The sequence below is a fragment of the Abramis brama genome, assembly GCF_963993115.1.
Source record: "Abramis brama genome assembly, chromosome: 6".
Classification (NCBI taxonomy): Eukaryota; Metazoa; Chordata; class Actinopteri; order Cypriniformes; family Leuciscidae; genus Abramis; species Abramis brama.
The window spans coordinates 19,244,604-19,269,051 of NC_139968.1; the positions used below are offsets into that span (position 1 = coordinate 19,244,604).

The window sequence follows — 24,448 nt, forward strand, 5'->3', positions numbered from 1 at the left end:
ACCTCGAACTGGGCCCCGCCCCATGCTTTAGACGGCCCTGATCAAACTCCCTGCCAAATTATTGTCGGAAACTGCTACCTGATTGCCTAATCCTAACCCCACCCCTAATCTGAACTCCACCCCCACACCCATCTAAACCTACCCATACTGGGGGCATAGGGTAATAATCTGGCGGGGGTCAGAATTCGGCACAACACTGGTCTCAATGTAGGACTATTATTAGCATACCCATATGTTTGCTAAAGGTCTGTCTGTGTGTTGTAGAATGATATGTAGGCTACATTACCGAAGCAGAGAGTGTGAAAAAATAAAGAAAAGCAGCATCTTTAGATCTGTAGTTCATGACAAGCTTACAGGCAGATGACTGAGGAAAGACTGTGTGGTGTTTGATGGCGCGAGACGCTACTCCGATTCAAGCTGCCACAACAGGTAAAGCCTTAAGTTAATTACTGGAGAGAGGCCACACTGATGCGCTCGCTAGCTAGCTTAGTTCAGTTAAAGAATAGACCCCATCTATCACAGCAATCGATACTCACTGACAAAGGTCGTCTCTCTTTTCTTTCATTGTGTGCACTCCGTAGGCCTACATATGCGCACATCTCACTGTAATGCTAGTATAGGCTATTGCTTTAAATTTTGTTTTACAAACATTGTTGCCATATATTACAGTGAATTGTATGTAACAAAAATATTACTGTGGTACCATGAAATGGTATAACTCCCTTTGTGTTCCACAGAGAAAAAGAAAAAAAAGCCATGCAGGTTTTGGAACAGCAGGGGAGAAGAACAATGATGACAGAATTTTCATCAGTTTAATAAACAATCTGCTCATTCATTTACAATGTTATAATAAAGCCACTATGACTCACCGAATAAAGAGAGTGTTTATTTGTTATTTCGCTTAATTGTTCAAGGCAGTCATCACTAGATGCTACACGTTGCTCATTTGTCATTAGCAGTCATAGGTGATTATTTATGCGGCGTGATTGACAGCTGGAGGCGGGAGCGCGGAATAATCGGAACTTCAATGCCCACAATCCCTGTAGACTGGGCTGCACACCGGCCGCAGCCAATCAGTGGCCGCGAACGCAGCAATTGGTCCGTTTTACGGTCTGATGTCAAGCACCAACGTGGGTCCCCGAAGGTTTGATTGGTTAGATTGGATGAGTCGCTACAGCCAATCAGGGAACTACTGGAGAGTGCTCCACAGCCTCGAAGTTTTAAGGTGGTCTGGAAAAAGGTGAGGGATGTGATTTATCTCGTGTAATTTACTCTTTTAAAATTTAAATAACTTGATTTATATCTAAAACACGAATAAATAAGTAGAGTAAATAAAATACAACGGGACTTGTGATATTGCTGTGCGTATTTCTGTAATTTCCCCCGCTTATATTTTAGGTAAACATAAGACCGAAGTTTGGTCAAGAGAGCTGTCAGGACACTCGACACATTACATTCAGCAGCCTCTTTATCTTTTATAAGCTTTTATAAGTTTCTACAAATACGACTTATAAAATATGTCTTGTTTGCAATATTGTTACAAATGATATATTAGGAAATTACATGCATGGAACTTTGTATCACATTATTTGAGAACGAATTGCCACTTGTGCTGATTCGGATCAAATGTGAATCAGTAATGAGAACTGATTAATTGTGGTAAATTGTGTTCATACAGGTACATTTCTGAAAGACAAGTCCATTTATACCATGTTTATAGATAGATAGATAGGACAAAATATGTCAAAATGTCAGAATAAGTTCTAAATGCAGCAATTCTGATACATTATCCAGTTCTTCTTTCTCTAATTGTCCTTTTTTTTAATCTTATTTTAAACCTGCTGAACCCTTACAGGATGCAAAAGCCTACCAGTTTAGGGCAGATTATTGTCAAGATGGTAATTTCCATGAAGTCTGTCTGTTCTCAGCCAGCTTCACAAGTATTGTAACAGGTTGAAGGGAGAGAGTCGTGTGAATAATTACCTGTCTAATCCGCACAATTAGATAACGGCGATTAGGGCAATACCTAACCTGAGAGGTGTCTCAGACAGAGGGAGGACTAACAAGAGACACCTCTGAGATCACGCTAATATGACGGAGGAGAACAAGAGAATGATGAAGAGATGAGAACATGGTAGGGATGACTGAAATGTGCTGATGTGTCACACAAACAAACGAAGTGAACATATTCTGGATCAATCAAGGACGTGAGTATTGCAATCACAACTACATCTGCAAGTTTATTTCTCAAAGGGCAGATAAATGCTCCTCTGTCAGAGGCGTACGTGCAAATATGAGGTTGGACACAGTGCTTTCAGGGAATTGCTGGCAAATTGAATCATTCCTAATCTCTCTCATTCTCTTTCTTTCACATCCCTTGTTTTCTGATTTGTTTTTCCCCTGAGGCAAACCTCATTGCTCAGAGGTTGCTCTTTCATTTCTCAGGAGACTGATTTGTGATCTCAGTAATACTTCACTGAAGTATGAATTTTGTCTCTGATATGATATTTCTTCTAAGAATAAATTGAGACCCAGTACAAATGTATACAAGGAATAAACATTTGAATAATTTGATGATGATGATGATAGTTGAGTGCGTATTGAAATCTCTTTTTATTGCAGATTTGGCGAATCTGAGCACAGTTTGAGAGTTTGCTTTAGAAAAGACACATTTCTTCCTTAACTAGGGTAAGTGTTGTTGATTTTCAGTCGAAAAATATAAGCAGGACACTCTTCATTTAATCTAGGAAACACAACTGAGATATCTAATTTGTGTTTTTTTTCCCTATAGGTCTATCTGTACGATGATATGAATCTTTTGGCTGTTCAAAGCAACGGTCATGTATATTTGTTTGTGTGCATGTACTGGTATCTATTTCTGTCTCTATCTCTCCGTCTAGCTATCCTTTATCTATCTCGCCTGGTCCACCTTAAGTGCAGCTTGAGCAGGCTGTCGTGTTTGTGTTGAAGCCAACAGGCACAATATATTACAGTCTAGGGCTCACTGCTGAAAAGCCTGCTGGATCTTCCAGTGACCTGCTGTTCTTTCCTGCTTTCCTGTGTGTTTTTTTTCTTCCTCTCTAGATTTAGATTAAAAACAAAGCCCGTTCCTCTTTCTCCTTTGCCTTTTTAGACCTCAGCAAAGAAGCCCTGTAGTTTAGAGGTACTGTTACAAGGTTGGAAGACTCGGATGGAGATACGTGTTTGTTTTTGTTGCTTATTGGGGACATTTGCAGAAGGACGAGACAGCTGGACTTGATTCTTCTGAATTCCCTGCTTCTCCCTGTCTCCTGATCTGTGGGGACTGAGAGCCGGACAGTAACGGAGTGGGACGTCAGGGGATTCTGGGGGGGAAATCCAGTCTCAAGTGTGAGTAAGGGGATCTGTTTTAGGAGGACCCTTCGTCAGATGTGCTGACAGCCTTCAGCGGCTCAGAAAGGACAGAGCCGGGTTCCCAAACTCGATCTGGGGATCTGTCCCCTGGTGGAGGGGGACACAGGAGTTCGGAGGGTCAGCGCATTGGCCGTCAAACCGGCATCCCTCCGGTGACCATGTACCCACAGGGCAGACACCCGGTAAGTGCTACGCTCTCTCGTTCTCCAACATGAACAAATGGGACAGATGAAGCGACTGGATGTAAGAGAGACGTCTCTTTAGGCTTTCAGCCGCACATACGCATATCACCCAGGTGTCCTCAAGAGCCAGTTGATAGAAAGTTGTGTGGGAGGAATCAAACACAATGTGTGTCTTTATTAGTTTGTGTAATAACCCTTTCTCAACGCCCCCTCTAATAGATGTCATAGTGCATTTGGGCAAATGTAGAGTGGTTTAGGTGTGTATGTGGGTGGGGTTGGATAGGGCTCACTGTGGGAAGTTTATTTGTTATCTGTTATCTTGTATATTGATGTTTCTAGAATCTAAAGAATCTACCGTACATTGCAGCCTGTTTCAAGTGTGGTCCAGCGTACAAGCCTAAACTTGTAATACATGAAAGAACAAGGCATCAGTTGTGTTTATGAATGAATGAAAGGTCCCTTGACTGATTTAGTGTGTATGTTGGACTTACTTACATTGTAAGGGTGAAGCTCACAAAACTGCCAAGGAATATCCAGAATGATAGACATTTAAACTTTTCTTCTTTTCTATAAGAAAGATTTAGATTAAAAACAAAGTCCATTTCAGATCTTCCTCACCTTTCTTAGACCTCAGCAAAGAAGCCGTCGGATGTCTTTATTAATGAATGAAAGGTCCCTTGAGACTGATTTAGTATGTCTCTTGTTGTATATTTGCCCCATAGACCTCCGTTGTAAGGGTGAATCTCACAAAAACTATCAAGAAATGCCCAGAAAGGTTCATATTTCACCTTAAAATCATAAGTGAAAAAAACATTTTAGGACCATTTTTGCATTTGATCGAGTTCATTATTTTTTCATGATTCGAGTTAACACAGGCATTTCTTCATGAGACTACTTACATATTTTGTTGTTATTTTGGAAATTAAAGATACAAGATAGACTTTAAATGCATTTTATTTTGCCTATTTTTTCATTTCTATGACCATTTTGTTTTTTGTGCTGAAATATGACCTGAACATTTCTTTAAGTGATTCAGCTGTAAGTACATAACTGTCAGTGGATTTTTACCCAAATTCTTATTACACAGTTTGTATTTTAACCCATTACGTTCCTTTAACAAACATACAAACATGTCCTGAGGTTCCCATCCAGAGTGGTCGAATGTGTTTTATGAAACAGTGAACAAACTCCAAAGGACCAGTGAAATCTTCAGCGAGGTTTTATTTTGACCCTTATGGCCTATGAAACATGACCTACACCAGTTAAAAGGTGTGAGAAAGGTCTGCGCGTGCAACCATGCATAAACATTGCCTTTTGTACTCGCACCTTTTCTTTGTCTCTAACTTTTAAGAAATCAAGTCCATGTGTGTGAGTATTCAGTTCTCAGAAAACACAGACACATGCTTTTTTATTTTTTTATTAGCAGTTCTAGTTAAGCCAAGCATCACTGTTACTTTTGCTCATACTTGCTCTTAAAAATGGAGGTTCTTTTAATACCATCTGTGGTTCTATGAACATCCATAGAAACTTTTCATTGGACAAAAGGTTATTTATAGTGGAAAAGGTCTTTAGAGTATTTTAGTGTTCTTCACGCAAGAAAAAATATGGTTCTTTTAAGAACTGTTCACTGAAATATTATTTGGGGAACCCAAAATGGTTCTTCAATGGCTAAAGAGTATACTCATTTCTACTTGAACCAACCAACCAAAAACACCCTAGAAAAACCACTTAAATCCAGTTAGCATCCACATAGCAATATCCTGGCAACCACACCTTCAAAGTTGTACTAGTCAGAGGTAGATCCATCAGTGGTTTTGTCTAACCGTTCAACACCATGCAGTGCAAATCAGATGGAGACTATCAGTGTGAGGTGAGTGTGTTTGCATGTGTCGGGAGTCTGCACATACCTGCCTGTTGAAAGGGTTAAGCCTGATTTGCAAGGCAAACTGCATCGGGAGGACTGGTAATTGGTTCCACTGGATTTTTGTGGTTAGTGTTATCTGAAGCAGGGGGATTGGAAGGTGGAATGAGAGGAGGTTTACTGTGCTCCGTGCTTCTGAGCCAAAAACAATAACAATAAAAAAAGCCGGGCAGGGAAAGCTCATAATCCGCTGCAGCCACACCTTCAGTTTCCGACTGTTACAGAACGCACTTTGCATGTTTTTAGGCCTGGATATTAAGAATCTAGAGGCAATGCTGGAATTCAGTCAACATTCAAGGGTGAGAAGTCCATAGATGTCATGTGTGAGGTGTAAGAAACATGAACTGTCTGTACAGGAGATCTGTGGATATGTCTGACACAACAAGAACCCGATACAAATAAGAGGCTGTAATATGAGTGTGTTAGCGCACGTAGCACATGAGGCGAGTTTGCGCTCTCGCTAACAGTACCTGTGTTTGCAGTGTGTGGATTTATGGCTCTTTCCTGGCAGGTGCTTGCGTGTTGTATCAGGATGAGAACATTTATATAGTTACTGATCTCAGAGTTCATGATCTAATGGTGAAGATGGCATAAAGAGAAAATTCAACAGTCCTTGGTTCATCAATGTTTCGTCATTTAGCTTCAGATATGATAAAAGCGGTTCAGTGAGCGAGCCAGAATAAGCCAGTAACGGCTCATTCAGAAATGTGATTTTCTTAAAAGAACTGGTTAATAAGATTCATTCATTTTCTACACTTATTGTGCCGTATATTTTTGATTCATTAAAAAGAGCCGCCTCAAAAGATTCATTGTTCAAGAATCTGACTATATTTAAGGTCATGCTTGTTATTCACCCCCAAAAAATCTTGGCTAGCATTTGTTTGGGAATCAGACTACATTGCTCGCTCTGCATGTTTTTAATTCATTATAATGAATAGGCTCAAGTTCAGATTAATTTGTTCTGAAATTGGACTAGATTTTCTAAAAACAAACCGGCTTATAAGAGTCATTTGTTTGGAAATCGGGCTAAACTGGTTGAAGTGAATGTTTTTGATTCACTAAAAACAATCACATTTTTAAGAGTAATTAGTTCAAGTATTCAAATTGAGAATTATATTACACTAGTCAGTGTGTTTTTGATTCACTAAAAAAATGCACTGTTTGGAAAAAATATATATTTTTCGTAATCAAACTAAAAGTTAAGTTAGTTCTGGTAATAAATATGGCACCTGAAAAATGTTTCCTCACTTCCCAACCGCTGCTTTGATAGTTAATATATTCTCTGATTCTCTGTAACTTTTATTCATACATGTTTTTTAGTGTGTTTGTGTGTGTGTCTGAGAGTGAATGCCATCTTTCTGTTGCACTGATATGATGGCCAAGTGAAAAATGTGGCCAAATTCCATGGCCACAAAATTCACATATGCTCATTTTAATGAGCTGATAGTTTGGGCTGGTTTGCTCATTTTTACTCACTGCTGTATTGTTTTAATAAATGTTTTTTATTCTGGCCACATTTGGATGTTAAACTTGGTTTCATATCTTCACACTCTTTTATTGTCTCTCTTTCGTGTTGGTCAGAAACACAAATATAAGGATTTCTTTCTTTCTTTCTTTCTTTCTTTCTTTCTTTTCAGCTCAATCCATTGGCGATTTACTCTGTAAAGTATAAAAGCTGTTTTCTCTGCCTGCCAATCCAGGGTTCCTAATCCAGTATTGGACAGCGATGGCTTTTACTCTGCCTCACAAAGCGAGCCACTTCAGAGCCGCATTGTCATTGAGTCGCCAAGATATAGTCCCGAGCAGCCACCCGATGTCCAGCATTCAATGGGGTTTAAGATCAGGTGAAAGCTTCAGATATGATGAGCAAAAGTGGAAGCGGAGAGTCGTTTAATGAGCCGGTTTGAGGTGTACCTGCAGAACTCAAGCACCTCGAAATTATTGTATCTTGGGAATTGTAGTCGGTTTGTGGAGACAAGGTCTTGCAGGACTGGGCAGGAAAGAAAGACGAGTTTTTAGAGTGCGAGATCACACTCACACGCACTCACACATTCACCCAGATCCCCCCGAGATCACACTGACACTTCTCTTCCTCCCACTCTCTGGTGATCCTCATCTATTCGTGCGCCTTTTCGCACTAAATATTTCACCAGCGGATGATTATTTCATGGATGTCTCCATCCCAGCCTGTCTGCGAGGATGCGAGCTGAAAACTGCTCCGTATTTGTCTTGGTCGTTCCTCTTTCGACGCGTCTCCTCCTTCAAGCCGATTTAAGACGTATCCAAAATAGCAACTCGAGCAGTGATATATGAGATGATCAGAGTGGGCGATTGGGAGAGATTTCATTTCCCACCATTGTTATGGGATCTGCTCATCTCTCTCTCTCCCTCTGACCTCCCTTAGAAGATAATCTCCAGTAATTCTAGGCTAGCCTGCTGCAGCTCGTCTAAATTGTGATTGACTAGCTGCTGTCCCACATGGCTTGCTGTCTGCCTCGTCCCCCTCCGTCCAGATTAACTGGATCAGTTTTGGATTTCAGGATTCCCCCTCCTTCTGTCCGACACACACTGTTGTGTCTAAACAGACGCTCTTTTTTTTTTTATATGCAAGTTTTGCATGTATGTTTGTACTGTATGTTGTGAATCCCTCCAATTTAATAGTCCGAAATAATCTATTTTTATAATAACTAAAAGCAAAGAAAGATGCTTTGTTTTTTAGTTATTTGCAGTGCTAATTACTATTGCTCATAAAATACTCAGCATTATCATTGTTTTGATGTAAATCACTCGGCACCATTTGACCATCGGACCTGATAGGACAGGTTTTTTCATGGGCCAGTAAGTAACCACCTAACAACCACCCACAACATCTGAGCAACTGAATAGCAACACCCTGGTAATCACCCATAGCATCCTAGTAACCACATGTCAACTGTACAGGAAATGTACAGCAACGCCCCAGCAACCACATACCACCACCACCCTGGCATATGCATAACAACGCTCTGGCAACCACCCACAACACCCTGGCAATCATTTCATGACATCTGAGCAACCACATAGCAACATCCTGCAGTCAATGCCCAGGCTACCACTCACAATATGGCAACCGCATAATAATTCTCTGGCAACTGCATAACACCACACTGACAGCTACATAGCAACACTCTAGCAACCACCCACAATATTTGACCAAATCTCTAGCAACTGCTGTCAATGCCCAGGCTACCACTCACAACATGGCAACCTCATAGGAAGTTCCTAGCAACTGTATAATGATACCCTGGCAACTGCATAGCACCACACTGACAGCTACATAGCAACGCTCTTGCAACCGCCCACAACACACTATCAACCGCATAGCAACACCCCGGCAACCACCCACAACATCCTAGCAACCGCATTACAAGATCCTAGCAACTGCATAGCAACAGCCTGGCAACCGTGTAGCACCACACGGCGACAGTGTAAAAGTAGCCCAATTCCATGGGAAAACCGTGGCAACACAGCACAACACCCTAGCAAATGCTTAGCAACCATTCACAACACTAGCATTGTGGAAGCTGGTTCTGCTCAGAAACTACACATTTCCTTCAGAAAAAGTAAAAATGTAATATTTTTCGAGAAATTATTCAATTGTCACAGTAATTTAAATGAAACACTTCCTCTAAACGTTCTAGTAATATTTAATTCCTGGTTCTTGTGTTGTGGTGTGGCGTTCAGGATAGTTACTACACACACACACACGCACACGCACATGTTTGAATGAATGAGGGTCAGTAGGGATATGATGACGCTCCCCCTCCCTCTATCCACACACAAACACTGTGGGGTGTGTACTGAACTCATCCAGTCAGCTGTTCTCCTGCAGCTTAATTACTCGAAAGCTCACCGAGTGTCTGACCTCCACCGTTAGCCTAATTGAAATTTAATTGAATTTCGCTTGTCTAGACTAATTAAGCTCCTACTGAAACCGCCAATCTTCAGCCGCTCACCGGACAGCGAGCTTCAGAGAGAGAACTGTAAGCCCGGAGGAGTGCAGGACAAAGGCGGCCATTTTAGGAAGCAGCTGACAGAATGGCAAACGTGTTTAAAAATAGCAAAGGAAAGGACTCGGGTCTTAATGAGGAGGAGAAGTAGGATCAGATTAAAGCATGTAGGTTTTGCTCATAGATGGGCCCACATGCAATGTTTTCAGAGGGAAAATGTGTGGATGTGGTGAACATGGTAACGTGTTAAACAATTCAGAGTACTACGCACTTATTTCAGTTATCTCTGCAATTGATTCATTAGTCTTTTTGATTCACTAAAAATAACTGCTCAGAAGAATCATTCATTCAGGAATCAAACTAGTCTAAACTCTTTAGCTGCATCCATAATCACACACTCTATGTAGCTTCTGCATTTTAAAAAGAACTTTGTGACTGTTAAAAAGTATGTTCTGTGTAGTATGAGTGAAATTCGGACGTATACTACATCCGCCATGTTGTCATTTGACCAACTGCGTCAGTTGAATTGCTTCTCTGCCATTCACAACTCCTCTCCCGTGGCCTCATGGCATAGTTAAGTGTCCATCGGATGTACACTTCAGATTCTCACTGGAAGTAGTAAATCATCTGGGTACTTTACTGTTTTATGAATGCTGCAAATTCAGACGTACTAGTTTTCACATACTGTATTCAACTTCTATATAGTAGGTCAGTAGACATTTAAGATGCAGATGCCTGTACTCTTTTGGTTCACTTAAAAGAATGAACTCTTAAGAGTCATTAGTTTGGGTTGAGTGGTTTGTTTTTGATTCAACTAAAAGAACCAACCAGAGGAGTCATTCTTTCTGGAATTAGACTCCACTGGTCAAGCAGTTTGTTTTTGATTCACTACGAAGAGGTGACTCATAAGATTCATTTTTCAACAATAGGACTACACTGGTTCATGATCTGATTCATGTCATTGTCAAGTTAATTGGCTCGTTCGGAATTCAGATTCATTTTAGTGAACCGTCTGCATTACCATTATAGTTTTTGGTTTAGTAAAGAAATGCATTTTCTCTAATTATTAATAAAGTAGAAATCATCATCCTGGGTTTGTATAGAATTTTTGGAAGGACAAATTGAATTCTGAATATCTGACGGTACAATTTCCATGCAATACTCGTAGCTCGTTATCTAAAATAAATGATTTGCTCTTGAGATTGGGAGGCATATTCGTGACTACCAAGAGTTTGGGTTAAATCTTGTGAGAGCTTTGCAGAATGAGGGTTAACACGACCCCATAGAAGTGCTGCTGTTATCAAAATGTCTCTCCTTTGTATTTATACTTTGTATTTGTGTTTGTAGTGAGGCCAAGGTCAAAGATAATGTGGTGGGAGCCCATTTTCATTTGTATTTCAATGAGTCACTTTTGATAAATTAATTTACCCAGTCCAATCTCCCAGCACAGAGTGAGGGCTGTTTACTGATTTTTAAGCCATCTCTTTCTCGCTCTCCTTAGGTTCCTCTGCAGCCTGGACAGTCATTTAAGTTCACGGTGCTGGAGACTCTGGACCGCATTAAAGAGGAGTTTCAGTTCCTTCAGGCTCAGTATCACAGGTGAGATCGTACGAGCTGATATATAACTGGCTGATAATGTACACAGCAGTATGACATCAACATTTTCATGTGTTATTCACTAAAATGTGCGTTCACCCCCGTGTTGGAGAGCAATTGACTAAAAGTGGTGATGGTACTAACCACATTTTCACTCTGGCTTTTCAAACAAGCTACTTTTCCCAAGAATTAGTGGTTTTATATTACATTGTTACAGCTGAGCAAACTGAAACAATAATTAAAGCTCTGCTGATCTGACCTTTGTCAGTAGCATGAGAGAAGTCTGAATCGTTTAAGTGTATTAATTTGTGTTGATTTCATAAGCGAATCAATTTGTTCTGATTCCTTTGAATGAATTGGTTTGTTCTGATTGATTTCAGTGAATTGATTAATTCTTGTTCTCTTTCAGTGAATTGGTTTGTTCTGATTAATTTAACCTCTGGTGCAGTGACCGAAAATGTAACATTTGTTTTTTCTTCATCGGAATGGTACGAAACTTGGTATAGGTTTTGGCACTTGCTATGTGAACACAAAAAAATCATGGACATGATTCGAACTGAAAAAAAATGGTCACACTTGTGCTCCTCGCAGTCAAAAATGACCGCATTGGAAATTAATAGGAGAAGAATTTCATCTAATGAAAACTTTTGGTACTGCGGCCAAACAAAATCTTACTAAAAGCAATTTTTTTGAGATTTCAGGCTCAAATTTTGAACACAGCACGTTTAGATTTATGGCTTTGATTTACTCACCGTTTTAGAGTAAAACATGTTTTTGAAAATATCTATTTCATATTAAAAAAAAAAAAAGTATTTTTGCACATTTTTCATAACAATAAACGTAAAGTTCTGTAACTTTTTTTTTAAGTTCACTTTTTAAAACATTTTTCACTTCAGCAATAATCTGCCAAGTGTCGTCTTTGAAAAGAGATCAAACTTAAGTCTGTGCTCTAAAGCATTCAAGATTTACGACTGTTTAAGTTGGAAATTTAATTTTCAGGTCTATGCTCAAAAAGTGAATAAATGGATTATAAATACAGCGTAAATCTAATTTAGTTCCATAAAATCCCCTAAAAATGCAAAATATTAAATAAAAAAACATTATCAAACTAAAATATAGTACATTAATTGCATTGAAATAAAAAGATTTATTTCTGCCATTTTTGACTAAACTTTGACCATGTTCTGTCATTTTTGTTTTGATTCTTGTAAGTAAATTGAATTATTCTTACTAATTTAAATGCATTGGTTTGTTCTGATTTATTTAAGTAAACTGGATTATTTTGATTCATTTAAGTGAACCAGGTTGTTTTGATTTCTTTAAGTGAATTGGTTTATTCTGATTCATTTAAGTGAATTGATTCACTCTTGTTAATTTAAATTAGTTGCTTTGTTCTAATTCTTTTAAGTGAATTTGGTCATTCTGATTCATTTTAGTGAGGTGAATCATTCAGATTCATTTAAGTGAATCAAATTGTTTTGATTCCTTTAAGTGAACTGGTTTGTTCTGATTCAGTTAAATGAATTGGTTTGTTCTGATTCTTTTAATTGAATTGGATTCCTTTAAGTGAATTGGTTAATTCATTTAAGTGAATCAGATTGTTTCGATTTGTGTAAGTAAACTGAATTATTCTGATTAAGTGAACTATCTGCATTGTGTCAGCATGTGAACGGCTCTTTCAGGGAAGTCAGCGCGATGTCAGATTTAGCATGTTAAATTAAGTCGTTAGCATTAAATTAACATCAAAATTGCACAATTTATATATCTTTTTCTACTGTGTTTTTCATTCATATTTTTCTTCCGTGTTTTTCACAGTCTCAAGCTGGAGTGTGAGAAGTTGGCCAGCGAGAAGACAGAGATGCAGCGACACTATATCATGGTGAGCTTGTTCATCCCTCATATCGTCAGATCTGTCGTACGCTCCAGTAAATACAGCATAAAAGCCCTTCTGTATTTAAAAGAGAGATTGCGTTTGATTTGATGTTAGGGGGTGTTTGGTTAACCCGAGGACACGTCAGCGGGACGACGATAGGGGTTGGGGAGATGAAAAAGAGAGAGGGAGAAGGACGGGTGATATGCGAGAGCCAGAAAGAGAGGAGGATGGAATGAAGAGAGAAACAAAGATCGCAAGCACAGACATGTAAATAATGAGAGGGAACAGCAATTCGGTGCTTGCAGAAAGCAGATAACCCAGAAGGCTATATTTAGCCCGCTAGACCTGCCGTGTAGACTAAGACTTGTTTCAACAGCCTTCCCTCTTATTTGAACGCATTTGTAGTTTACCACATTTTTCTCTCTGTGCTCTTTGATGACTAAACGGAGGACTGCGTGTTCTTCTTGTTTCTCTTTAGTGAATGATTTATATGTTGATGATGGGCATGAAATAGTTTTCAGAGCTCATTTGCGATGGTGCGTTAGCCTCCTGGCTAACAAAAGCAACAGAGACAGTGAATTGGATGATATTCAAGCATTAAAAACCCTGTTCGGTGCCATGGTGCAATGGCTGGCGCACACACTCCTCATATTTTGAGCAATGCTGAAAGTCTTATCTCTCTCCACTATGCAAAACTCCCCAAAAATGATTTCAAAAACATTTTCGAGTTGTGGCATTGGTCTTAAAGTAAGGTGTTTTGCTAACTTTATCCATATAAAACCATAATTTACTGACAAAGCATTATGAAATTAATTTGCAATATAAATAACAAGGCTATGGCTTAAAAAAGCTTGTTGAAGTTGTGGCTTTATGCTCATGTGGAAGACGGAGGTACGAATTCGCTTCAGGAAATCAGTGTCAGATTGTGAATTGCAATATATGTGTGTGTCTGCTGATGCGCCATCATGATCTAGCCTTTAATGAGCGACCGTCTACATGGTCACTCTGTGACCGTTATGTGTAATCCAGACCCTGGGGCGGCTGAGGATAGAAAGATTGAGCGAACGAGGGGGCTAATGCGCTGCTTTTGCAGTAACACCCCCGCCCCGACTCACCCGTCTGATGCTCTTGCTCGCCTCCGAACATTACTGTCACAGATTGCCCTCGCGCCAGAGAGAGAGAACATAAGGAGAGATCAGCAGCAAAGACGAACGAGGAGAGTAAAAGAGCGAGTGAGAGAGAGAGAGGTGATTGAAACACAGCAGTAAAAAAATAAGAAAGAGGAGGGGAAGATAAAGGCTGATAGAGAAGATGAAGAGGAGAAGAACTGACAGAGTGAGAGAGACAGTATAAAGACGCAGCGGGAGACAGTAAGACGAAGAAAAGACGAGGGCAGAGAAAGAAAAACAGGAGAAAGAGATGAAGAGAAGGAGAGAGAAGGGCAAAACCAGGAAGGCAGAAAGGATAAGACGCATTTGAAAACGATTACTTCTTTGTGAGCTAAACATTTGAGTGCTGCCATGTGTGTGAGAATAAGAGAGAGAGAGAAATAAGGAGTGCAGAGGGTTTAAACAAACAAAAAAATGATAGTAATGGATTGCTCCTGTTTTGCGAGATTTTGATGCTTGTTGATGTCCTGTGATGGAAAATAACTGATATAACCAAACAAATCAAATTAAGCAAACAGCAGCAGCAGTGCAATACATTGATTTACTTTCAGTTTGACTTTAACTCTCATTTAAAGCTACGGTGCACAATTTCTGCTCCATTAGCGGCACCAAAGCTAATTGCAAAAATAATTTTCGGAGCAATTTAAAATGATTTTTTTTAATCTTTAATTTACTTTCAGTTTCACTTTGAACTTTCACTTTTAACTATTAAGGCTTGAAACTTTCTCGTCTAGCCACGCAAGCTTGATTTCAATGGCGCGAGTTTGGGTCGGGACTTCTGTTTCCAGATTTCACCTTTAATTTATCCGTCATGGTATGTTGGTCAACAACCTAGACCTAGAGGAACATTTTATTCTCCTTTAATAGCTCGCGAAACCTTTGCTGTTGTCATTTTTCATGCATCAGTCGACTCACATGTTGCTCTTAAATCTTTTTATGAGACAATTGTTGACATACAGTAAGAATATAGAGCTATAAAATTAGTGCGCGTAAATCAGATAATTTTGATGAGAAATGTTTGAGTTGATATTGAGATCTTGGCACCTTTTGAGATATTTTATGTCTAATTTTACTTTGGTATCTTGGCAAATCTGAGCACATTGTTGAGATTAGGGGGTGTTGCGATATACCTGTATGATGATAACCATAAATTACAGTGTATATATATATATATACAGTGAGGAAAATAAGTATTTGAACACCCTGCTATTTTGCAAGTTCTCCCACTTGGAAATCATGGAGGGGTCTGAAATTGTCATCGTAGGTGCATGTCCACTGTGAGAGACATAATCTAAAAAAAAAAATCCAGAAATCAAAATGTATGATTTTTTAACTATTTATTTGTATGATACAGCTGCAAATAAGTATTTGAACACCTGAGAAAATCAATGTTAATATTTGGTACAGTAGCCTTTGTTTGCAATTACAGAGGTCAAACGTTTCCTGTAGTTTTTCACCAGGTTTGCACACACTGCAGGAGGGATTTTGGCCCACTCCTCCACACAGATCTTCTCTAGATCAGTCAGGTTTCTGGGCTGTCGCTGAGAAACACGGAGTTTGAGCTCCCTCCAAAGATTCTCTATTGGGTTTAGGTCTGGAGACTGGCTAGGCCACGCCAGAACCTTGATATGCTTCTTACAGAGCCACTCCTTGGTTATCCTGGCTGTGTGCTTCGGGTCATTGTCATGTTGGAAGACCCAGCCTCGACCCATCTTCAATGCTCTAACTGAGGGAAGGAGGTTGTTCCCCAAAATCTCGCAATACATGGCCCCGGTCATCCTCTCCTTAATACAGTGCAGTTGCCCTGTCCCATGTGCAGAAAAACACCCCCAAAGCATGATGCTAACACCCCCATGCTTCACAGTAGGGATGGTGTTCTTGGGATGGTACTCATCATTCTTCTTCCTCCAAACACGTTTAGTGGAATTATGACCAAAAAGTTCTATTTTGGTCTCATCTGACCACATGACTTTCTCCCATGACTCCTCTGGATCATCCAAATGGTCATTGGCAAACTTAAGACGGGCCTTGACATGTGCTGGTTTAAGCAGGGGAACCTTCCGTGCCATGCATGATTTCAAACCATGACGTCTTAGTGTATTACCAACAGTAACCTTGGAAACGGTGGTCCCAGCTCTTTTCAGGTCATTGACCAGCTCCTCCCGTGTAGTTCTGGGCTGATTTCTCACCTTTCTTAGGATCATTGAGACCCCACGAGGTGAGATCTTGCATGGAGCCCCAGTCCGAGGAAGATTTGACAGTCATGTTTAGCTTCTTCCATTTTCTAATGATTGCTCCAACAGTGGACCTTTTTTCACCAAGCTGCTTGGCAATTTCCCCGTAGCCCTTTCCAGCCTTGTGGAGGTGTACAATTTTGTCTCTAGTGTCTTTGGACAGCTCTTTGGTCTTGGCCATGTTAGTAGTTGGATTCTTACTGATTGTATGGGGTGGACAGGTGTCTTTATGCAGCTAACGACCTCAAACAGGTGCATCTAATTTAGGATAATAAATGGAGTGGAGGTGGATATTTTAAAGGCAGACTAACAGGTCTTTGAGGGTCAGAATTCTAGCTGATAGACAGGTGTTCAAATACTTATTTGCAGCTGTATCATACAAATAAATAGTTAAAAAATCATTTTTTTTTAGATTATGTCTCTCACAGTGGACATGCACCTACGATGACAATTTTAGACCCCTCCATGATTTCCAAGTGGGAGAACTTGCAAAATAGCAGGGTGTTCAAATACTTATTTTCCTCACTGTATACATACACCATACATGGTAGGTGGCAGTATTGCACCTTAAGTGGTTGTTCACATAGAATATATATATATATCACTATCATGTTAATACTACACATAAAATGACATTCTAAATAAGCAAGTGGCAGTAATTATCTGGTTGACACTCCAACATGGTAGGTGGCAGTATTGCACCTTAAGTGGTTGTTCACATAGAATGCATTTTTGCATTCCACTGCACTTTTATTAAGCGTTTTTCTATACCAAGAATATAAAATAAAATAAAATAAAACATAAAATATATAAAAAGAATAAAACATAAAACACAACCCTGTCTCTTTTTGTTAAATGTCAGATTTAGTGAGCAATAATAACCATTAAAAAAGTATAAATATAAAGCTTATACAATAGGAAATAAAGACAGGCAAACAATTCAGCCAAACATACAAAGTTAGGGCATTAGTACAACAGTATTTAAATATGTAAAATTTTGAAACTTAACTTTGCCCTCAGCCAAAACGGTATGCCCGGGAACAAATAATAGATTCACGAGACCAAATATTGCCCTTAGATATAGACAAGATGAATTATCTCATATTTAACCATTATAGAGACATCAGAGCCAGTGGCAAATGTCGAGGTTAACTTATGACTTGCCGAGGTAAGGCTGATCCAGGCGGGGTACATGAGCACTGAGCACCTGGTGATCGATCGCCTGGGTGTCACAACTCCGAAAAAATCATCGTAGTCGATAAAAATAAAGTAGTCGCTATCTTTATTAATAAACCACATTTGAGCTTTAAACAACTACATTCTCACCTGAAAACTCTGACAACTACAGTTCGTTAAAATATAGCAGTAGTATTTTTAAAATGACGCGGGTTTTCTCCTCTGCCATTGACATTTGCTAGTTGGTGCGAAATGCATTCTGGGATACCTGGCTGTCTCAATGTCGCACAAGTCACCCCTCGATGCGTCCTCGTTAAAAGGGGCGGAGCAAGAACACATCTGGGGATTTGAACTGTACTTGGCTAAATGTGAACTTTAAATTGGAACAGTACTGAGGACATAACAGCCCTGGTTCTCGATCTCTTCTAAAACTCTTCTAGATTACTAGGATCTTTTTCTCAGGAAAAATCTTAGCAACAGGAGAAAGTCTCCATTTAAACTGAAAGAATTGAGACATTATATGCATATAAGTGAGCAAATGGGAGATACTATTATCATAGTGTTGCTGCACACATTAATATTTGTTTGCATTTCAGTTAATAGTGTTCCTTTTCAGAAATTTGCTATACTCCTCATACTTATCTAATTATTCAAGGTTTTATTCAATTTGAAATTCAATTTAATCGAATGGCTTTCTGCAATTTGCTTAATCTATAATTGCTCTGATATGAATTGGCATTCTATGAATCACAGCTCTGGTTTTGTGTGGCTGATAATGCACTCACAATTTTCCTCCATCTGTCAGGAAACTTGCCAGGTAACTCATAATTCAGTCTCGGATTCATGAACAGCCGCCAGCAGCACTGTCACTTACGACATTTGTGGCTTTCATATAATGTCACTTTATTGTCTGGGGAAAAAAGGAAGTATAATGAAATAATTTATGGTACAGCTTTTTCTGTGGCTGATTTAAAGGCACACTGTGCAGTTTCAGTTTTTCTCAAACAGCGACCCCTAGAGTCGCTGTGGAGTACTTGTATTTAACGTTACTGTCGTAAATACCACTCACACATAGCCGTCTCTGCACTCTTCTGACCGCGCTGTCTTCATTTTCTTCGTCGACTCTGCCATGATTCACGTCAGAAATGCGTGCTAGTGTCTTCCATAGAGGCTGCTTCATATGTTGTTGATGTATGTGACATCGTGCCGTAAAGCAAGTCGTGATTCTCGCGAGATTTGTCGGGGCGCCACTTCTCAAACCTGCATTGCTGGTTTTGCCAGTGGCGCCCTACTACAAGTTCGTTTACCATCGAAATTATTTCGAAGCTGTTATATTAAGGTACAAATCTTGCATAGTGTGCCTTTAAAGGGATACTCCACTTTTTTTGGAAATAGGCTCATTTTACAACTCCCCCAGAGTTAAACAGTTGAGTTTTACCGTTTTCGAATCCATTCAGCCGATCTCCGGGTCTGGCGGTACCACTTTTAGCATAGCTTAGCATAGATCATTGAATCGGACAGGACCATTAGCATCTCTCTCAAAAAAATGACCAAAGAGTTTCAATATTTTTCCTATTTAAAACTTGACTCTCATTCCTGCGTAATAATCAGCTATTTTCAGGCGCTGCGTCATATCATTACGCCTGCTGGACTCATGGTACAGCAGCAAAGTTTCTTGATTATTACGCAGGAATGAGAGTATAGTTCCTAGCCATATCAGCCTAGAAAATCGCAACTTTACATTTTCCGTCGGTCTTAGTACACGATGTAACTACAGAAGAGTCAAGTTTTAAATAGGAAAAATATCTAAACTCTTTGGTAATTTTTTTGAGAGAGATGCTAATGGTCCTGTCCGATTCAATGATCTATGCTAAGCTATGCTAAAAGTGGTACCGCCAGACCTGGAGTTCGGCTGAATGGATTCAAAAACGGTAAAACTCAACTGTTTAACTCTGGGGGAGTTGTAAAATGAGCCCATTTCCAAAAAAAGTGGAGTATCCCTTTAAGAAGGCAATGAATTTCTTAATGCACAACTTATCATGGTTCTGTCATCATTTACTCACCCTCATGTCGTTCAAAACCTGTATGACTTTCTCTCTTCTGTGAAACACAAAAAAAGATATTTCGAGAAAAAAAAAATTGTCAATACAATGAAAGTCAATGGGGTCCAATCAATATTTTTTTGGACCCCATTGAATTTCATTGTATAGACAAAACATTTTTCAACATTTCCTCATTTGTGTTGTTCTAAGAAAGAAAGTCATACAGGTTTGGAGTGACGTGACATAATTTTATTTTTGGTTGAACAGTTTACAGTCTTAAAATTTCCCATTGACCTTCACAGGTGGAATGCTCAGCATTTACATCTTGAATTCACCCCATGTCGTATTTACCATAATTATGTTTTCAGAGTCTGAATTATGTGTTTCTATGGCAACACTATTAACATCAAAATGAATCTGTGTATTTTGAGGAATCAAAAGACATTATATGTCTTTCGTTTACTTTCAGATTATTATTTACACAACAACACTGTTTTGGGGGTCTGAAAATTTGAAAACGATACCGTTATAGTCTCCGTGTAAACTACTAAAATGTGAATTTGTGAAAATGGTGACGTCATGCATGTGTATTATGTGTTCAGTCTACTGGCATGTAGTGTTTCTTTACAAAGTGACATCGCCATCTACTGGCCTGGCATAAATAATACAGCGTTTTTAGTCGCTCTCATGGATCCTTGTGAACAGGGATCATTTTGACGAAGTTGTCGTCTGTATGCGAAACTTTTCACAAACGCAAATGAAAAACTTTTCCATTTTTATTACATTGTTGTCGTGTAAATGTAATCTAAACTTAAAATTCAGTTTTTCCTCGTAAACTCTAGTATTTCTTTCTAGAAGTGCAAATATATTTAGTATTTCCTTTTTTGGAGCTTAGAGGGTGGCTATTTTTATATCAGTCAATTCAAATTGGGCTGTTTGGTGTAAATGGGGTCATGGCTGATCCTGAGAGTATAACCCAATGGAAATTATATCTCATCAATGTTGCCTGTCTAGTGTTATTGGATCAGGATGAGCCAATCAATGTGTCTGAGCTTAGAAGATCACAGATGCATGCAGTACAGGAGTGGACTGTCACACACACACACGTACATATACAGAGATTTCAGCAAGAGCCGAGTGTCCAGCGACACAGCAGGATGTGTGTACGAGCGACGGATGGCAAACAGCTGCCGGGTTGAACCAAGGGACACCCAGTACATTTTGCCTCTCGTTAGACCGCCGAGGACTAATACACACACGCATTGCAAAGAGAAACACGCACACACACCACGGCTGCGGCAGGAGGAGAGGCTTTGTTGAACCTCCGCCGCACTGAGCCCCGCTACATCCGCCACATGCTGCGCACAATCTGCTCCAGACAACACACACACACACACATTCATAGACTCAGGGGATTACACACTCACGGTGTAGAATGAGAATGTACATAACATGAGAGAGCTTATATAATAACGAGACACGACGAGGGAACGCAAGAATATAAAGCCATTACGAGCCAAAAGCGTATCAAAATCCCACTGATGTTCAGAATAACAACACAATCACAAAAAACAACAACATGTCGTGGTGAAACTCACACACCTTCAGTTATGAGCTTAAATACACATGCATGCTATGTAAACTTTTGCATCGGCAACACACACAGACTTTTTTCGCTCATAATTAAAATTTGTTCTTATCCTGACAATTTTCATTGGCCCCACCACAAAAAATAAATAAATAAATATATATATACTTTACTGTTACTTTAATTTCCTATTATAAAAATATAAAAAAAAAAAAAAATCAAAAAAGAAGAATTTCCTATTATCACTGTAAAGCTGCTTTGAAATAATCGGTGTTGTTAAAAGCGCTATATAAATGAAGTTGACTTGACTTTTAGCAACATAATTATTTTTCTGTCAAGAGCAAATATATTTGTTATTCATTACACTGATAAAAAGATTTCTTTAAATTAATTTGAATAATTTACAATTCAAAAAGTATTTTGTTTTTTAAAAAGTATTAATTTTAAAATTGTAAATTAAATAAAATAAATTAAATCAGTTATTAAATAGCAATAATAGCTGAAAACATTACATGCTTGCTGTATAATTTCCAACTATTATTACAAATAAAAAACTATTTAAATAATTTATTATTGTAAGTTTAAAAAAAAAAATTGTGAAGAAAACTTACTGTTTAATTACGTATCTAAACACATTTGCTCCTGACACTTACTTTTTTTTAAATTTAGCTATAATTTCATACATTTTTTTTTTTTAGAAAATGATAGCAGTCAGCATTCTTATTGAATTCAACATTCTCTCAATTTTAACAATTTAAAAAAATTTTTTTTTTTACATTTTTATATTTGTAATGAGCATTTTGCCTTTATTTGAAAGAATAATATTCAGATTGAAGATCTTTGTCACATACACTTTTATATACATAATACAACCTGCAGTGAAATCTGCTCCATAAACCGTGCAAAACATATATAAAGGATAAACATAGAAATGATAACAGAAAATAGCTAAATCTGAAGAACCGCAAAGACTGTATACAATAGAACTGAGACATGAATAGAATAGAATAGAATAGAATAGAATAGAATAGAATAGAATAGAATAGAATAGAAGTCAAATGTACAGAGAGTGTGGCATCAACAGTACAAAGTGCTGTTTGCAGATAATTGAGAACTGACAGGAAAGAACCGGAAAAGAGAGGGATTTGACCCAGTCTGGACTAGAACTTGTGTCCCCATGAGCACAACAAATGATCAATGTCTTGTTGGGTCATGTGGGAGGTCAGTCAGCTGGTCCCAAACCCTCTTACACTTGGCCCCTGGCGATCGGATCATCAGACTAACTTTTATCTCTAATATTGTAACCGAGGAAGCTGAAAGTTGCTTAATAAAGCTGAACATAAAAGACTAAACTGCTTTGAAGAGAAAAAGAGCTGCAAGTGTCCCATCGCCTGTCTGTCATTCAACGTTTCCTCTAGGGAGACAGCAGACACAACACGCTGACAGTTTCAGCTTCATTAAACGTTTTATTTACTGGACTGTGTGTAGGTCGAGGTAATAGATCACTTGTCCACAACTCCATCTGACTCATGCTTGACTGTACATAACTCAAGGCCATGATGCTGGAGTGTTCTGGAAAGTTGTCAGCGTCACAGGTTTTCTAGGTTAGCCACTAAACATCTAGAACCATTGTTGCTTCAAACCAGTGTGTTTGGCATCGTGCTAAGTTTGGCTAAAGGTTGCATGGCCCACACTAAAGCTGGGTTCAGACTACAGGATTTTCAGGCCGATTTATTCCAGATTTACCCCTCCCAATATTCGGAGAAAAAAATCGCGTCCAGGGCATCAGTCAGTTCGTCCCAGATTATGTCGTAATGTGAGGCGTTTACTGATTAAATCTTAAATCTCCCGATCTGCTCGCGGACACATCTAGCCCGCCACGACAATATCAAACACGTTTGATGTTTAGGATTTTAAATCGAGATGATAGCGACTATGATTGCGTCAATAGCCAATGAGAGACAAGGAGACGGAAGTGACAGAACTTTTGAAATGGCGACCGCGAAATAACAATCAGCTGTACGCGTCTGTTTTACAACGGAGATTATGGAACGGCTGGTCGAAATGTGTCAACAACACGGCACCTTTTATAATGTCTCCACATTTAATGTCTACAGCAAGTTGGGGCGACACAGTAGCCTATCCCTTTAGTTTACATCCGTTTCTCTGTGAGATGCTAAATCTGGCATGATAATCTTAAAGTCCCCCTGTGGTCAAAATCAAGTTTTTAATGTTGTTTATGTCTATGTGGTGTTTTTTTTAATATGCTTTAAGACAAACCATGTGCAAATTCATAAGTCAACATAATTTCTGAGAATTTTTAAACTGCAGTGAACCAAAGACGATCTCAAAAACGCGGTTTGATCGCTGGTGTTTCTGGTCTCTTCTACCTTGTAACCAATCAGGTCAACATGTGATCGGCAACGAGTGGATCTCTGAGCTAATCTGAGTGAGTGGAGGCGGGGCTAATTTGCATATTCATAGAACCGCGTATTCTAAATGAGGCAAGGGTGTAGAGTTATTTTCAAGTTATTTTAAGGCATGAAAAAATAAAGGAAAAACTTTTAAAATTGTAATTTTAGTGATATTTAAGTGGTAAAATGATTTACTACAGGGGGACTTTAAGAATATCTTGTAGTGTGTGATGCGCAGTGGTTTTTCAAATCTTGTGGTTTGTGTGCAGGTTTGAGATTTGAAAGAAGAAAATCCGTGAAGACTCTCCTTATGTGCATAATGCAACCAGATTTAACAATTGGTTAAGATTTATAAACTCCTGTAGGCTGAGCCCGGCTTTAATGTAGACATTTCCATTCAGTTGGTACCGATATGTCAGCCAGGTCAATTAGTTGACTGATATATCGCCCATTTTGGTGAGAATTTGAATTGTCGCTCTGCGTTTTCTCCCTGGATTGATTCTACATCAAAACATGCTGAGAACTAATGTTGGTGTGGAATGATGCAGAGACCTTTTTTGGCTGTAGCGGAGGTAATATGAGCGCCGCTGAATATCCTTCTGGGCCGCCGCAGAGCTTTTTAAAGCGGAACTGTTTCCAGCGGCCCTGCTGCACTATCAGCATGCAGAACCAGCGAACATGATTTATATTTGTGTGTGTGTGTGTGTGTGTGCCAGCAGACCAGATAGATGGGGAAATAGTTCTGCTGTTTTGTCACGCTTTATCCAAAATTCATCACCCACCGGAGTGATCAATACTGGAAATGCAATAAATTTAAATACAGCGCTGCATGTCTAAAATGCTTCATTTTATAGACTTGCATTTAAACTGC

General features: G+C 39.0%; 1 protein-coding gene across 2 annotated transcripts in view; it reads left to right on the forward strand.

Annotated features, from left to right (window-relative positions):
* Positions 1-2,975: 2,975 nt before the first annotated feature.
* tle2b (TLE family member 2, transcriptional corepressor b) overlaps positions 2,976-24,448 on the forward strand; it is a 47,251-nt gene continuing 25,778 nt past the window's right edge. For both annotated transcript variants that reach the window (XM_084116203.1, XM_084116204.1), the window contains exons 1-3: positions 2,976-3,575; positions 10,987-11,084; positions 12,897-12,960. In XM_084116203.1, the coding sequence (XP_083972329.1) occupies positions 3,552-3,575; positions 10,987-11,084; positions 12,897-12,960 (186 nt within the window). In that variant the 5' untranslated portion in view covers positions 2,976-3,551. The remainder of the gene's footprint in view (positions 3,576-10,986; positions 11,085-12,896; positions 12,961-24,448) is intronic.